Genomic DNA, 17,494 nt, shown 5'->3' with positions numbered 1-17,494 from the left:
AAACCTACTCAAAGAGTTAGACTTAATTTGCCTGCCAAAATGTGCACACTATTTTGATGGATCATTTCATTTCTCCAAAAAACTTCCATAGGAGACAATGGCAGCTAAATTGATTGCACTTGGGAATCAATCTGTGCCCATTGCTTCTAGTGCCTGTGACATGTCAACTTCATGCTGTTTGGACATCTGCATGTTTCGTGCAGCTATTGCTAAATGTGTCGTTGAGTGGCTGCACACCACAACATGCACATGTTTATGTAAGTCTGGCACCACTTAAAGCCAGCTTGTTTTTTTTTAAACAAGGGAGATGCACTCTGGCTGATGTAAAAGTTGGAATTGTCTGTGGAAGGGAATCTGAACTCCCTTTAATAATTGGATTGAGAGTCACAAGAGAGATAGCATGTGCCAGAGTATTCTGATACTGTAGTAAAGACTGGGGTGAAAGAAGCAGAAAGGAGGAGAACCCAGGGTGTTCCTTAGACAAATGGTGCAAAAACCTTTGGGAGCAGATAGCTATAATGATCAATGCCAGCAGTCAATCCCAATGGACCTTAATGCAATGCCACAAGAAGTTTCATGACCTCAAATAAATGGTCAAAGTCCTGAATTTGTCTTCAAAAGCCTTATTCTATCAACTGTATCACATTCCCATCTTCACTTGTTTGAAATCTCTATTAAATTATGACCATACTTCAAATTCATAACTTATAACTCACCTTCAGAAATGTTTACAAGCTTCACTCAGAGCTAGCCAGCTACCAGCTATTCAGTTATTAGAGAACTTCACCCAAGTAGTGTGTACCACACTCACTGACATACTTCTCTCACTTTTGCAGGACAACTGATGCCTAATTGCAAGTGGAAGCAGCTGAATGTGGAACTGTGGCAGCAGTGTGCTTAACAGAGGAGATGGTTCTTGCCCGAATTGGACTTGCTAATACAGAGGTCTTAGTTAAAAGTGGTGTTGAAACTATTAAACATGTTGGTATTCTCTTTTGCACATTTCACCTAACTGTCCTATAACCCTTTGGAATTGCAAATGTCATAACCATGTATCTGTGGCTCACCCAGCTGCCACAACTACCCTAACCTCCCTTAACCAGGACCCTACCCTTGTGCTTGAGCTTTCAGAGGCTTAAGAAACTGAACCAAGCCAATCATAGTGGAACAGCAGGAAAGCTGATGATGGAGAAATATTGACACACTTAGGGTCACCAGCTCAGATACTGACACTACATATAATTTGGAGGACATCTTAAGTGCACCAACACCTAGTACACAACCAAGCATGAGTCACTTGCAACCAGGCAGGAAGTGGGGAGGGGCCAGGATAATGTAGCTACAGTTCTCCAAAGGGTGGGATATCACACGAGTTCCGTTGTAAAGGATTCAGATGAACTAGGCAATGGGCCAAGGTGGAACACAGAAATGGTTGGTGCATTGGATGACCTCGCAGAAAGCATGCAAGCAATGATAAGGAACATGGAGGAGCCCCATACCAACTTAGAAAATGGTTTTATGCAGAGCTTGGGAACCCATCCGTAGTTGTAGATAAACTGGTGGACAATGTTTCTATTGTAGCACAAAGAAAAGCTACCACATGTCTGAGGGAATGTAAGTTCAGACAAATGTCATACGAGCTCACACTGCTGCCATCGTGGTAGTGTTGTATCCAAAGGGGCTTGCAAGGTCTTTTTAAAAATAAACTCACCACCAAATCACAAAACAATAAATGACATATGCTGCCCACTGAGGCAAAAACACAAAAAAGGGAGAAAAACAACTTATGAAGGTTAGGATGGAGATAGGGGGTGGGGAGGGGTGGGGGGTGGGGGCGGGGTGGAGGGATTGAGACTAAATCAAGTTAGCATTGAACAGGGAGGAGGATAACGTGCTTGCAAGGTCTTACAACAGTTCAGCAATTGTCAACTGATTGTCAGGATTGATGATACATTGACCAGGGATGTGACAGCATCCTGAGGGGCACAAAACTGCTGCCCGCTCTGGATGAGAGCATTCATCTTTCCACCACTTGATTCCACTACAGCCCCTGCTGTTACTTCTCAACCCACCAGATCAGACTGCTGCCACAAACACTGCCGTGGTGCAGGTTGAAACTGGGCCTTTTAGGAACTGTTCAAGCCCGTTTGCAGGCTCTCCTACTGAAAGTCAGTAATCTTCTATCATCCATACTATAGTCACTGTTGTAACATTACATAAGAGCACAAGGTATGGCAAGTAGAAAATAGGCACTAAGGAAACATATAGGGATCCTTTTGATTAGTTGATGTTTGCATGCATACTTTGACTCAAAACTTGCTATGCAATACTTACTTAGAATTGTTTTTTAAAATGTAGTATTGTGGCCAAGTTGATGTTTAGAAACATGGAAGGTACGGTTTGGAACTGTAAGTAAATGGAGAACTGTCGGGCTAAATTTCATGACTCTAAATTGGGCAAACTGTCGTTTTGTGGTAATTAAACATTTGATGTGACAATGTCAGGTTGGTGTCCTGGCATCATCACGTCAGTCTCCGATAGTAAGGAAGCCATGCAAGAACCAAAATCAACAGCCCATGCTGCATTATGAAATAAATAATGAGCAAGATATTAAGCTTGTTAGCAATCTGACAATTCACAAGTGTTCATTGTCCATTTTAGTTTTCAAGCACTGGATATAAGAATGTTTTGAAGTGTTTGAGCTTGCACCAGGGCAGTAGAAGCAGGTTGCCACCCAGGCTACAATGGAATATACTAGCAGATTCTGCAGGGGAAGGTGGCAGCAAGTGCATGTTGTTTAACGATTTTTAAAAACTTTGGTAACTTCTAAGAACACTAAAGATTGATTCTGGGAGCAGTGGCCCTTATCATCCAACCTGTGACCGCAGCATTGCTCCTCTGCTGTGTGTGGCATCCCAGTCTCCAAACCTAGTTGAACATGGAATCCCACTTTGCATCAGAGGTTTTTGGAATCTGCCAGTTATATATTCACACTAAGATGTGATTCATATTCCTCTGTGAATTTAACTGCAGCAAAAAATCAACACTATGTTCTCTTTTATAGTAATATAAAGTCACAAGTGTTGACTATATTGTTGCATCTAAAAACAGGCATGAGAAACAGTGACAAGGATAACTACTGGATTTTACAAAAGGTGTAATCGATAAATCTGGAAGGAACTAAAAAAAACTAATGCTTGATTCAAATAAGTAGTATCCATTGTGGTAATATCATGAAAACATGGTGAGAGCATAAAATAAGATCACATGGGAGACAGACTAAAGCTAGGTGCTCTCAACAGTCTTTTGTTGTATGTAAAGCCAATTCTTCCAATTTGTAAATAATTGCAGAATGTATTAAACTACATCATGACTCCATCTTTTTCTTTTTGATCAGAATCTTCTTTTTGACCAGAGGGTGGTTATTCTTGCACACATAAGACCATATAATACACTTAAACTTGTAACTTTTTTCTTTATTTTTCTACTTTGTACCTAAGATTTTGTATCTAAGATGACACCGGAAATGGCAACTTTTTATGCTTTTCACTGCACTCCAGTATCCCTGTACTTGAATACATGTGACAATAAAATTTAATTCTAACTTTGAAGATACAGAACAGAACGGATCAGGAAGTCAAAAGCTTGTGGTCAGGGTTTGCTCCAGGAATTGGTTTCTTCCTAGAGGATAAACTCTAATTGGCCATATAATACATGAATGGAGATGGCAGGGGCAGGGTTACTAGCCCCTCACTTGCCAAGAAATGTAAAATCCAGTCCACGGTTGAAATTACAGGCATTGTAGTGAGATGATTTATTTTTCACTGACTGCTCAGCCAGAAAGAGATTATGTTAGTTGTCTCCTCCCTCCCTTCCTTCCCCTTCCTCCTCAGCTGGTTGCCTTATCACTTCTAGTTCCCTCGTGATGGCAAAATGTTGTAGCCTACGGCAGACCATGACAAATCTCTGTTATGCACAAACTGGCTTTAGGAGAATAAGTAAGGCAGCCAAAGCTTTGTTCCATCACATGGCTTGTGCCTGAATGGGTTTCATTGTATGTGTACCACCTACTTGTATATGCACTACACAGCAGAATCTGTGTTGTTAGCAAATGACCCCGGTCATGTAGTAGTCGCCTTCTGGTTTGTCAGGGTTGTTCAAATGCATATGGCACAGTATATTGTCATAGAATAAATGCATTATGGCTGAAAAAGTTATATTCTGCAATTGTTGGTTTGGGCTCTACAGATATTGGAAGGGCTAAACTTGGCAAAGTATCTACCTCCACTGAGGCCTGCACCAATCACTATGCTTGAAATAATATGCAAAGTCCAGTTTTCGATGTCAGTCAGTGCTACAAAAGAGTCACGAGTGGTCCTGTACTTTGAATAATCATTGGCGAACAGCCTCACTTCCGACTTAATGATGGAAGGCGATTCACTGGTGAAACAGCTACACATGATTGGGTTTAGGAGACTACCCTGAGGAATTCCTGCAGAGCTCCTAGCCTGGAACAGCATGGAACTCACAGCAGTCTTCAGCCAGAAATGGGAGTAAATGATCCATTTCAGCATCTTCCAGTGGTCCCCAGCATTACAGATACCAGTCTTCAGCCATATCAATCCACTCCATGTGATATCAAGAATGATATGGAGGCATTGGATAGTGCAAGACTACGACCCTGACAAAATTCTGGCAATACTACTGAAGATATGTGCTTCAGAACTAGCCAAACCCCTTTCCAAGATGTTTCTACATAGCTACAACACCGGCATTAGCACAACAATCTGGAAATTGCCCAGCTACGTCCTGTACACAACAAAACAGGATAAATCCAGACAAGCCAATTATCCCACTAGCAGTCTATTCCCAATCATCAGTAAAGTGATAGAAGTTGTAATCAACAGTACTATCAAGCAGGAGAAAGTGAGGACTGCAGATGCTGGAGATCAGAGCTGAAAAATTATTTCCTGAAGAAGGGCTCATGCCCGAAACGTCGATTCTCCTGTTCCTTGGATGCTGCATGACCTGCTGCGCTTTTCCAGCAACACATTTTCAGCTACTATCAAGCAGAACCTGCTCAGCAATAACCTGCTCAGTGACACCCAGTTTGGGTTCCACCAGGGCCACTAAGCTGCTGACTTCATTACAGCCTTAGTTCAAGGTTACATTTATGGCATCAGGAACCCCAGCAAAACAGGAATGAATGGGAATCAGTGGGCAAGCTTTCCTTTAGTTGAAGTCTTACCTGGTACCTGGAAGATGGTTGTAGCTGTTGGAGGTCAGTCATCTCAGTTCCAGAACCCCTTTTCAGTAGTTCCTCAGAGCAGTGTCCTTGGTCCAAATATCTTCAGCTGCTTCAAACACAACCTTCTCATCTTCATAAAGTCAGAAGTGGGGATGTTTGCCAATGATTCCACCATGTTCAGAAACATTCATGACACCTCTGATACTGAAGCAGTCCATGTCCACATGCAAAAAGACCTTGACAACATCCAGGCTTGGGCTGACAAGTAACATTTTTGCCACATAAATGCCAGCCTATGACCATCACCAATAAGAGACAAATTTAATCACCATCCCTTGACATTCAGTGGTGTTACCATCACTGAAGCTTCCACTATCAACATCTTGAGTGTTACCATTGATCAGAAACTAAATATACAAATAAAGGAGCTACAAGAGCGGGTGAAAGACTAGGAATAATGCAGCTGGTAACTACTTTCTCACTCCCCAAAGCCTGTCCACCATCTACAAGGCACAAGTCAGGAGAGTGATAGAATACTCTCTACCTGGCTGTAACTCCAAGGGGCTTGATTTCATTCAGTGCAATCCAAAGCAACCTGCTTGATTGGCACCACATCCACACACATTCAGTCACTCTACCACCAATGCTCAGTAGCAGCAGTGTGTACTACACAAATTCATCACAAAGCCTTAGACAATACCTCCAAACCCATGATCATTTCCATCTATAAAGACAAGGGTAGCCATCACATGCGAACACCACCACCTATATGTTTTCCACCAAGCTACCCACCATCCTGACTTGAATCTATATCGCCGTTCTTTCACTGTTGCTGGATCAAAAATCTTCATATCCTTCCTTTATGGCATTGTGGGTCTACCTGCATCAATTGCTCTGCGGTGGGTCAAGAAGGCAGCTCACCACCACCTTATCAATGGCAACTAGGAATGGGTAACAAAAGTTGACCTACTCAGAAACGGCCAGATGCCATGAGTGAATTTTTTTTAATATTTGTGATGATTGACCTCCAAGACCCACCACTGACATCCTTTGTGCTAATATCCCAACTGAACATCAGATTTTGAGGCTAGAGGCTCTATTTTGGGCTGAATGGTATAACTTTCTTGCAAGTTCTATCCCTCTTCTTGAGACCAACTGTCTTCATTGTGGCTCCATTTTTCCATATCTCCTATATCCCTGGACACGATGTACTCATTGTTCGTAGGCATTTATACATAAAACTGCACAGTACCCCTCACTAATCTTGAGGAAATCTCATCTTGTTTATCGATTTATAATAATTCAAATGCATTATCAGAGTTCAATTTATCTTTTCATTTAAGGATCTTGAACATTTTAATTATCTTCCTTGAATCTGCTCTTCTCCAGTGTAAATAATCTCAGATTTTTTGACCGCTCTGCTTTGTTGAAATGCACTTAATAGGTATCAGATTAGCTATTTTTTTGCACAAATCTCCTTTGCCTAAATTTGCTTGCAATAGCAAAGAAACTAGAATTAAACACAACATTTCTGTTTAAACATCCAGTTTCTTGTACAGGCTCATTATCACCTCCTGGGATTTGTGGTCTATTCCACTGTCTATAAATCCCCAAGACCCTTTCTTTATTGCTTTCTTTATTGTGGCTGTAAATTGCACTGTGCATTCGGAGTGCTATGCACAAGATCTCTCTCCTCTGGTGTATAATGTTGCCTGCAGCCATTTGATTTATATTTCCCAATGTTGACTTCCCTTCCTTGGTTCCATTTTACTCTTAACATTTTGTAAATAAAATAGAAACTAAGAGCGGTTCTGTGTTTGGTAAAGCACATAGTTTGTACTAAGCTATGTCTATACTCTGAACAGCAGTGCAATTAAATTTAAACTTCTAAATTCAAAATTTAGCAAGGAAAATTTAAACATTTTCTCTCTCTTAAATCAGTTTTGCGTAGAAGTGGACTCACCTGAATTCTGTGCACTTCCACTGTTATTTATCTGTAGTCATAAATCCTTAACGGGGAAAATAGTTAAAAAATTTACTGACCTTCAGAAGTTAGAAGGATTAAAAGATGTGTCCTTGGTCTACATTGAAGAATACAAATAAAGCTTGATATAGGTGCTCAACAACATTTGGTATTCTGGTTGAAATGGACGAGATGCAATTTCACTATCGGGAAATGCAAACTTCACAATCAAAGAGGATTCCCACTTATCATCTTTGACAACAGAGAGACAAGTTCTGGGTAAAAATGAGGAGTGTTGTATGCAGCACAACAGCTAAGGATGGCAGTAGTAAAATTAAACTGGTCGACCATATCAATTGTTCTGTAATAAGGAATAACAATTTCACTGCAAAATCAGCATTGGCTCCCAGATGTGGAAAGGGAGAGAGGAGAGCAATTTAGCAATCAGTACTGAAAGTTTGGATTTAACACAAATGATTTGATGAGTTATTCTGATTGTAATGAAAAATAACTGTCTACAACTGCACTTTGATCAAGTCCTGAACAACATATTTAAAAAAAAACAGCACAGCATGCTAAACAAGGCATGGGAAACAGACACTTATGACTATCAACTTAGTCTAATGAAAGCAAATGCAGAAGCACAAAATTTACTTTGGGTGGGTTGACTGGGCTAAGAATGCCAACAGGGAGGTCTTTAATTATTCTGCAAGGCAGCAGCATCTGTCAAACATTTGAGCATAATTCAATATTTAGCACAACAATAGAAATACAGATTTATATCCAATTAATAGGGTCTCTAGAGCTTTAGTCTGTGTGAAGAAAACAGAACGTTCACAGAAACAAACAATATGGCATATATAATAGTTCCTGGATTGGGAAAACAGCTACAAGTACAAGTTAGGATCCGAGAGTAACAAAGTTCAGCTTGAACTAAAGTGGTGATTAGCAGTTTTGATCTGTCTTGTACAATCTTGAAAGCTGTCATTTTTAGTCATAATTGATAAAGGAATTTGGGTTTCATTCATCTTCAGTTGATCACAAAATAACTTTCAAATTTGATGAAAGGCAACAAATTTGTGAGATTGGTTGCCTAATAACACAGGTGGCAACCAAACATCTCCTTGAAAATGCTAGTGGAGCTGGAAGGTGCTTTGAATTTTGAAGTGAGAACAAAGAAAGTGGAGGCTACGTTTTAAGGAACTGTCTGTTATAATCATTATCCAAAGGGCAGATTAGTCAAATAATGTATGGGACAAGATGTTCTGTAAACATAAACACGACACAGTGGATCAGTGGTTCAAATTGTTGCCTCACAGCACCAGGGACCTCGGATTGATTCCAGCCTCAAGTGATAGCCTGTGTGGAGTTTGCATATTCTCCCTGTTCCTGTGTGGGTTTCCTTGGGTTTCATCCCACAGTCCAAAGACATGCAGGTTAGGTGGATTGGCCATGGTATATTGTTCTGTAATGTCTAAGGATGTGCAGACTATGTGGATTAGCCATGGGAAATACAGGGCTATGGGGATAGGGTAGGGGCCTGGATCGAGGTGGGATACCCTTCAGAGGATCGATGCGGACTTGATAGGCTAAATGGCTTGCTTTCACACTGTAGGGTTCTATGATTCTTACAGCTTGCAAAGTCCAACATTACATGTCAATTTCTCCTGATGGTCCTTTAGGTAAGTGTTCTCTGTGATGTGGCAATATTGCCTACAGATCAGGAAGGCCTAGTATCTATCACAGACGAATGCATCAGCTGCGTCAACAACAAAACTTTAATTCACTTCTACAGGGCAGCATGGTGGCTCAGTGGTTAGCTCTGCTGCCTCACAGCACCAGTAATACGGGCTCTGTCTGTGTGGAGTTTGCACACTCTCTCCATGTCTGTATGGGTTTCTGCCGAGTGCACCAGTTTTCTCCCACAGTCCAAAGTTGTGCAGGTTAGGTGGATTGGCCATGCTAAATTGTCTATAGTGTTCAGGAATGTGTAGGCTAGGTGGATTAGCCATGGGAAATGCAACGTTATGGGGATAGGAAAGGGGGCTGAGTCTGGGTATGGTGCTCTTCGGAGGGTCAGTACAGACTCAATGGGCTGAATGGCGCTTTCCACATTGTAGGAATGTTATGATTAGATGATGGCAGTACACACAAAACAGTTGCAAAGTCTCTGGGCTAGGTGGTTGGAGGAAAAATTGCAGTTAAATTCCTAGCTAATTATTATCCAGAAGCTCTGCTCAAAGCTTGCCTGAGAGGATATCATGTTCTCTGATGTGTCATAGTTGAGCAGCTTCTTAATGGTTATCATGTAGGTTTCCAGTTATAAAATGGTCATTTTGTACCATTGCCAGAACTGAAAGTCTCTCTGTAACTGAAACCCAATAGAAGTTATTGGCTTCAGAACAAGAGTGGAAGGATGGGAAGGAAGAAGGAAAAAAAATTGAAAACAGGAAGAAAAGGAACATTCACTTAAGATTAAAGCAATGCAGCATTTAATGATATCATGGCATTATGCCAGATGCGACAGTTTTTCCAATCAAAAATACATACATTGGTTCTGAGGTTGTTGCCATGGTTGTGACTGCAAAAGCCATTTTAATTCTTTAGCTTAACGCTCCTGTTCATCAGTGGCAGCGCAGTTGCTAAGAGAATATTTGTGCAGTGCGTGGGTGTGAAGAGAACACAGCTGTTAAGAGTTTAAGCAGTAAGCATGCTGTGTTGTGCCTTCATAAGGAGTGAAAATAGACCTGTAAAATTCATGCCTCGTGGGTGTTAACTCATAGGCTCAATAATGCTGCCCATGGCATAAAATATAATCTCTCAAACAGGGGCAGAAAATTGGATTGAAAAGTAATAGTAGGTTTTGTCTGCACTGAATTTAATATGATATCAGGTCAAGTGAATGACTGTCTTCAGTTACTCAGAATACATTATATAAAAAAAGTTGATCTATAATTATTTGTTCCTAATTTTATCCTTTTTGTATAAAACATTCTTCCAACTTTTTTGCAAGCACTTAAAATGTCAATGTTATTCAGTTTTTTTTTAACACCATTGGCAAAATAAATTTTACATAAATTTGGATTATTTCCATGTGATCTTTTTTATTTGCCTTTTTCCTTAAAATTTTCCCAAGCTTCAAGTTGTTTCTGTAACAAACTCCTTTGATGGGCACACAGCTTCAATACATCCGCTTATGTAATTCTGGATTCCTGATAACAAGGTATCTAAATGACCTGCAGTTCATCTCTCTCCACATTCACAAAAGCATCATCCTTCCATTCATCCCCTCTTTGTCTCTCTAGTCGAAAATCTACAGATCGGCGCGATGTTACTCATGCCCTCCTACACATTAACAGCACAGATGTGGAACGAGTGGAAAGGCATGTGCCCGAAACGTCGAATCTTCTGTTCCCTAGATGCTGCCTGACCTGCTGTGCTGTTCCAGCAATAAAGTTTCAGCTTTGATCTCCAGCGTCTGCAGACCTCACTTCCTCCCCAACGAGTGGAAAGTGTCAAGCTCCTGGGAGTGGTCATCCACAACAAACTTTCTTGGATTCTTCATGTGGACGCACTGGTTACAAAGGCCCAACAATGTCTCTTCTTCCTCAGCTTCCTCAGGCAGCTGAGGAAATTTGGCATGACGGCAAATACCCTTGCTAACTTTTATAGGTGCACCATCAAGAGCATTCTGTCTGGATGTACCACTACCTGGTGTGGCAACTGTACATTCCGTCTGTATTACTCACAAGACAAAGCTTTTTACTGTGCCTCGGTACTGTGGACAGGCACCTTTACCCCACCTTGGAGGCAGGGTACTGGCACGAAGATTGGCAGTGTCATTTTTAGCACCTGTCCACATCCGATTGCATCCCAGGTCGGGCCTCGAAACCACGTTCTGTGAATCCATTTTCTAACACTCAGATGTGCAACTTACCAGTACATCAATCAAAAAAAACCTCAAGCAGGTCAGAGCTGCTTCCTCCTAATACCTGAATCATAACATCAATAACCATTTTATTTAACAACATTAATTTTCTTGAATATATTCCAAACACTATTACTTTCTCTTTCTATAACATAAGCATTTCTATTGTGGCTTTTACCTCAATTTATACAACATTGTGGCTCAAATCCCTTTCTTAAAAAGAACTATTTTGCTAATATCTTATTGTCCTACTTATTGGCAATATCTTATTTTGCTAATATCTTATTGTCCTACTTATTGGCAATATCTCTTTTTTTTTGATTTGGAGATGCCGGTGTTGGACTGGGGTGTACAAAGTTAAATATCACACAACACCAGGTTATAGTCCAACAGGTTTAATTGGAAGCACTAGCTTTCAGAGCACTGCTCTTTCATTAGGTGGTTGTGGAGGACACAATTGTATGACACAGAATTTATAGTAAAAGTTTACAGAGTGATGTAACTGAAATTATACATTGAAAAATACCTTGATTGTTTGTTAAGTCTCTCATCTGTTAGAATGACCATGATAGTTTCATTTCTTTCATGTTTAAATCACAAAACTTTTTCAATGGATAATTTCAGTTACATCACACTGTAAACTTTTGCTATAAATTCTGTGCCTTACAGTTGTGTCCTCCACAACCACCTGAAGGAGCAGCGCTCCGAAAGCTAGTGCTTCCAATTAAACACGTTAACCTGGTGTTGTGAGATTTTTAACTTTTTTTTGTAATAGTGGTTTCCTTCTGCACTCTGAATCTTGTTTCCTTGGAGTTTAATTCCATTTTGTTTGTTTCATAAACTTGTCAGCAAAACAACAGAGTGTGTGAGTGAGAAACAGTATTCAGTTTGTCACCTCTCCAACACTATCTAGTTGATGTGTGATGTACCATCAGTTTTGATCACACTACAGCATGGCTGAGCAACCTTCAGTCTCCTCACTAATTATGATATTTGAGCCTCGTCATCTAGCACAAGTAACAGACTCAGCTGCCAGAGGTCTAACATTGATTTGCAAGTAGGACCTGCAGAGATCTCACGATTACTTTCAGGAGTAGAATACTTAAGTGAGGGTTACTAGTGGATAATCATTACTTTTCTTGATCCTACATTTATTGTTTCTTAAAAGGTTAATCATTGGTATCCTATTTGGGTCAACACCTGTCACAAATCTACCTAAGTTGCAAGTACCTTTAAGGCTTTTGTGGTATTGACTGTTACCATGAGTCTATGTATGTTAACTTGATGATAGTTCATTCACACTTTCCTAGATTGATTTGCATGCTATTATGACCCAAGGTTCTAGCATGTAAGCTGAACTTGAATGCACATCTTTTACATGTACATTTGTTCACTTTCCTTAGTCACAGACTGAGTGAATATGAAACGAGGTGAGGCTTAGTTTTAATTGAGCAGCTATTTTATTCTTCAGTGAGGTGAAGATATCAAGCAATAATTAAAACCAGCTATATTTAGTTCAGTCATGACAACTTGTCTCCATGTAATAACAGGATAACAACACAGCCATACAGTTCCATGATTGTCTGGCTCAACCTAACCAGGTTTGCTGCTTATTGAACCCATCTTTCTCAAGGACTTTCTGCTTCAGACACAGCATCTTCTGTTAACAGCATACAATATTTTGGTTGTCTGACATTGTTATATTTTCAGACTGTTTAAATTTAAAGTTAAAAAAATCTTCAAACAATGAAATAATTATGGAGAAGGAAGAAACATAAATCCTAGTACATTAACAGCTTAATTGTCCTACACCTCAAACCTCCATTTTTAAAATTATTTTAGTAATGCACTATGATTCAAAACAAAGTTATTCTCTGTGACTTTTTTCTGTAGAGAAAGTCATAAATTCATGAAACATTGAAAAGACAAGAGAATTATATCTTGCAGTAGCTTGATACATTTGTGTCAACTTATTTTCTAAACTGAGTTACATAAAATTATTTCAAATACATAGCAGCTATTTCTTGGCATAATTCCAAGAGGAATTCCCAAAATGGTACAAAAACTAACTTTACCCATGTTGCTTAGCACAGCGATTGAAGAGGAAACACAGAGGGCATGAATGTTTGATAGGTTCAAAGGATACAACGGATGAAATCTGTTGAATGGACATGTTGGATGCAAGAGTGAAAGTTGTAGTTTGAGTCTTTGTGAGAGATGTGTGCAATGACAGAATTAGAGTAACTGGTGGCTTAGGTGCTTACCCTTGTGGATAACAGATTATCACTGACCTCTGCCTACATTGCTATATATACTACTTCACCTGGGACACAGCACTGACAAAACTGCAAACTATCTGTCCGCCACATGTGTCTAGTCACATGGCCTCCTGTGGTAGTCTACAGGAAAGAAAAGACAGCTATTCACTCAACCAGCACATCCACCAACATCTCAGATTCCCTGCCCATGAAGCAAGCACCAAACGTTCTTTCCTCATGACTATTCCTCAGTGATAATGATCAAGCATCAGATGTTGCTAGTCAGTTGTTGGCATGCAGGTGATGTGCAGCTGGGCTTCAAATATGGCAGCACCAGTGGGCAACCTGGAATTTTCTGATAGTAACACACACACACACATCTGTTTCTCCAGCTGTGCAATTCTACAAAAACTTGGTTGCGTTACTGATGAGGTGATGTTGTGAGTATTGCGTAAGAAGGTCTACCACAGCAATCATAGCAGGCAGGGTGCACTAAATGAGGGAGTGGCCCTGCATCAGTCCCATGATTACCAGAACACAAAAGGACTGAGGGGGGAATTCTTGGCTGCCTGGAGAGAGATGTCAGTTCGACTCATTAATCCCTTCAACACCTGCAATTCATTGTTTGCTTATGGATTAAACAAAGTCCAAATGATTTCTCCTCACCTCATCTAATCCTTTCAGGGCATGTTATTCTTTCATCGAATGTAGGATTACAGGCTGGGGCAGCAATTATTGCCTTGCTCTAACTACCCTGGAGAAAATGGTGGAGAACTGCCTATTTGAATTACTAAAGTCCTTGGATTACATGGAACTGTCAGTGTAGTCAGGAAAGGAATACCAGCAACTTGACCCAGCAACAGAGAAGCAATAATGATAACATTCCAACTCAAGACAGTATTTGTCCTGGAGCTGATCTTGCAGGTGTTGGGGCTCCCATGCATTTGTTACCTTGCATTAGATGAAAGAGATCACAGGTTTGGAAAGTACAGTTGGAGGAGTTACTTCTTTCCAGGGTTCTACCATTTATCGTGTATTCCCTTGCTTTACTAGCCTTGCCAGCAGTTTTTGTTTCTGGCTTTTATTGCATCTTCTCTGTTCTATCACGTGACTAGCCCATTGATATCCTCCTGCAGTTTATGGCTTCCCTCCTCACTATTTACTACCCTGCCAATTTTTGTGGTATTTATGACCTTCCCTCATCATACCCCTTGCATTTAAGCCCCAATCAGTAATGTACACCTTTTAACAGCAAGGGCCCCAACACTAATCTTCACAAGATCCCTTATTAGCAGACTGGTCAAGGGAGTAAAAGTCCCTGAATCCAAAACAAAGTGGCACCTCATACATTTTGAAATATCATTCCATCCCTCTCTGATTCTTGCCTCTCAGCAATTTGTATCTGAGTTGCCACTTTGCCTTGGATTCAGGGACTTTTACTTCCTTGACCAGTCTACTAATAAGGGATCTTGTGAAAAGCCTTGATAAGTCCACAGAAACTATACTAAATTAATTATACTCATCACCAACTCATCTGGTTACTCCTTAAAAAACTAGATCAAATTTATTTAACAAAACCATCCATTAACAAATCCATGCTGACTATCCCTGATTAATTCAGGTCTCTCCTAGTGCAGTTGCATTCTGTTCCTGAATTCTTTATAATAGTTTCCCCACATGACGCTCCCGCAACTATCACTGAGTTACAACAATGCATCTTTGTATTGTTGTAACTCAGTGAAAGTACACGTCTGTCAACTCTGTCATCCTAGGATTCCTCACTGATCCTAATCATCTGGTACCAATAGCAATGAGCATTGTCCAGTCTCTGATTATCGCATTGAATTCCTTGAAAGGCCTGATAGTAACCACTTAACTTTGAAAGGCATTTTAACAATGTTGGTCTTTTCCTCTGAAACTGTCTGGTGATCCCTGCTGGATCCCCATCAAGCTGACTAAATCCAATCCAGTAATTGTACAGTTTTAGTCTTCATGCATAATACTGGATGTAAATGTATCTGAGACAGTTCAAAGAAAGATCACTTCACTGATATCTGGGATGCAGGGACTACATTCTGAGGAAAGGTTAGGTAGGCTAAGCCTATATTCATTGAACTTTTGAAGAAGAGATGGTCATCATATTGAGGCCTACAAGATCCTGAGAGGATTTAACAAGGTGGATGCTAAAAGGATGTTTTCCTTGTGGGGCATGTTTCATAATTATGGAGCTTTCATTTAAATTGGAGATGAGGAGAAACTCTTTCTCTTAGACGGGTTGAGAGTCCTGGGAACTTCCTTCTCCAGCAATGGTAGAGTGGATTCATTGGATGCTTTTAAGGCAGAGGTCAGTAGATTCTTTACTAACAAAGGAGTCAGAAGTTATCAGAGCTATGTAGAAATGGGGAGTTGAAGTGAAAATCAGCTCAACCATGATCTTGTTAAATGATACAGCAGGCTCGAGGTGCCAAACCACCTACTCCTGATTTGTACATCTCCATGCTAGGCCCAATCTGTTAAATTGATAATGCCAAAAGAATTCATGTCCAAACAAACAATCTGCAGCAACACTCTTAGCAAGTCATAGAGTCTGCATGGTGAATTTTTAGAATGTATTTTTAACAAACGTTATGCCTCTGCCAAGACTGTTTTCTAATAGTAAAAATAAACAAGACAACTACATCCACGCAACTCACCAAATCATAAAATATATGTTTATTTTTACCTTGACAAAAAGCACTGTCTTTTATCATTAGTCAGGTATTCCCATGTAACTTGGAATACAAATTTTATTTCCCTGATTGGTTTCACAGCAAACAGAAAACTTGCTCTTTTGATTCCAAGAACAAGAGAAATTAGTTCATAGTCAGCTGCTTTTCCTTCTCACTGCATTTGCATACAGTGCTAATTACGTAGATCTGCTCAAATAAGCTCATAATTGATGTTACTTCTATCCACATCGGGCCAGGGCAAGGGGGGGGGGGGGGTGGAGAATGCTCATTACCTCAGATCTGCAGCACAAGGCTGCTGTGTGATGTAAACCAAAGCAGAAAATCTGCACCAGCTGATTATTACTGTATGTATGAGAACACAGCTGTAAGACTTTACTTATCTAAAATAGGCATAAATCATGGCACAATTTTTATCATAGTTTAGCTTCACGGAAGGATTTTTTAAAAAAAATGAATAAATAAACACGTATCAAAAACAAAAAAGATTAGTTGAATGTGATGTTAAACAGCATTTGTTACCTGCACTTGAGTTGGTGAGCTGAAAGCATTCATTTCCATTTGCTTTCTCAGTTGATGAAAGAAGTTCTTTAGCCAGAGATGCAGCAATTGGTTGAACGAGCAAAGATGTAATATTTGTTTGGTGTTCCCTGAAGATTCCACCTTTTTTAAAAAAATCATAAAATATCAATTAAAACAACATGGAGGGGATTTGGGCTACTGACCAGCCTACCTGTCAGTGGAATTGATGCTATCGAAGCCTTAATTATTCCTTTATTAAAGACTAACAGCTGCCCCTCACCTCAACCTGGTTTAAAGCTGGCTGTGACTTGTTGTTGGGTTAGGTAAAAACAATGACTGGGCTCCCTACAACAGGCTGGTGTCTCATTATAACACAAAAGACGGGGTTTTGTAATATTGTTAAGACCTCCGTGTGATTTTTGGGAGAGTTCATTCAGGTGATGGAGTAAATAACAAGAAACAATTTCCTGATGACAGAAGGCCGGATAACTACATAACACAGATTTGAGATAATTGGCAAGCAAGCAGAAGCAAGCTGAAAGTGCAGTGAGTTATGATGACCTGGGATGCACAAAGGAATTGGATAAGTACTTAAAAGATAAAACTCTGCAGGACGACGGGATAGAGCAAAGGACTGCAACTAATTAATTGGTCTTTTAAAGAGTTTCAGGACTGAGATGAGGAAGAATTTCTTCACTAAAGAGAAAGGTGAATCTTTTGAATTCTCCACCTGAGCAGTTGTTAATTGTTCAGTCATTGATATGTTTCTAGGGTTAAAGATATGAAAGTATACAGAGATAATGTAGGAAAATGGCATTGAGCTTGAAGCTCAGTCATGATCCCATTGAA

At 40.0% G+C, this 17,494-nt stretch overlaps 1 protein-coding gene across 6 annotated transcripts in view; it reads right to left on the bottom strand.

The window, feature by feature from the left end:
* Nucleotides 1-17,494, bottom strand: part of LOC122555933 (inactive N-acetylated-alpha-linked acidic dipeptidase-like protein 2) — a 941,631-nt gene that overhangs the window by 299,242 nt on the left and 624,895 nt on the right. For all 6 annotated transcript variants that reach the window (XM_043702221.1, XM_043702219.1, XM_043702220.1 and 3 more), the window contains one exon: nucleotides 16,646-16,786. In XM_043702221.1, the coding sequence (XP_043558156.1) occupies nucleotides 16,646-16,786 (141 nt within the window). The remainder of the gene's footprint in view (nucleotides 1-16,645; nucleotides 16,787-17,494) is intronic.

Source organism: Chiloscyllium plagiosum, chromosome 13 (genome assembly GCF_004010195.1).
Source record: "Chiloscyllium plagiosum isolate BGI_BamShark_2017 chromosome 13, ASM401019v2, whole genome shotgun sequence".
NCBI classification, from domain to species: domain Eukaryota; kingdom Metazoa; phylum Chordata; class Chondrichthyes; order Orectolobiformes; family Hemiscylliidae; genus Chiloscyllium; species Chiloscyllium plagiosum.
The sequence above is the reverse complement of the archived record's forward strand: the minus strand, read 5'-3'. Positions and strand labels throughout refer to the sequence as shown.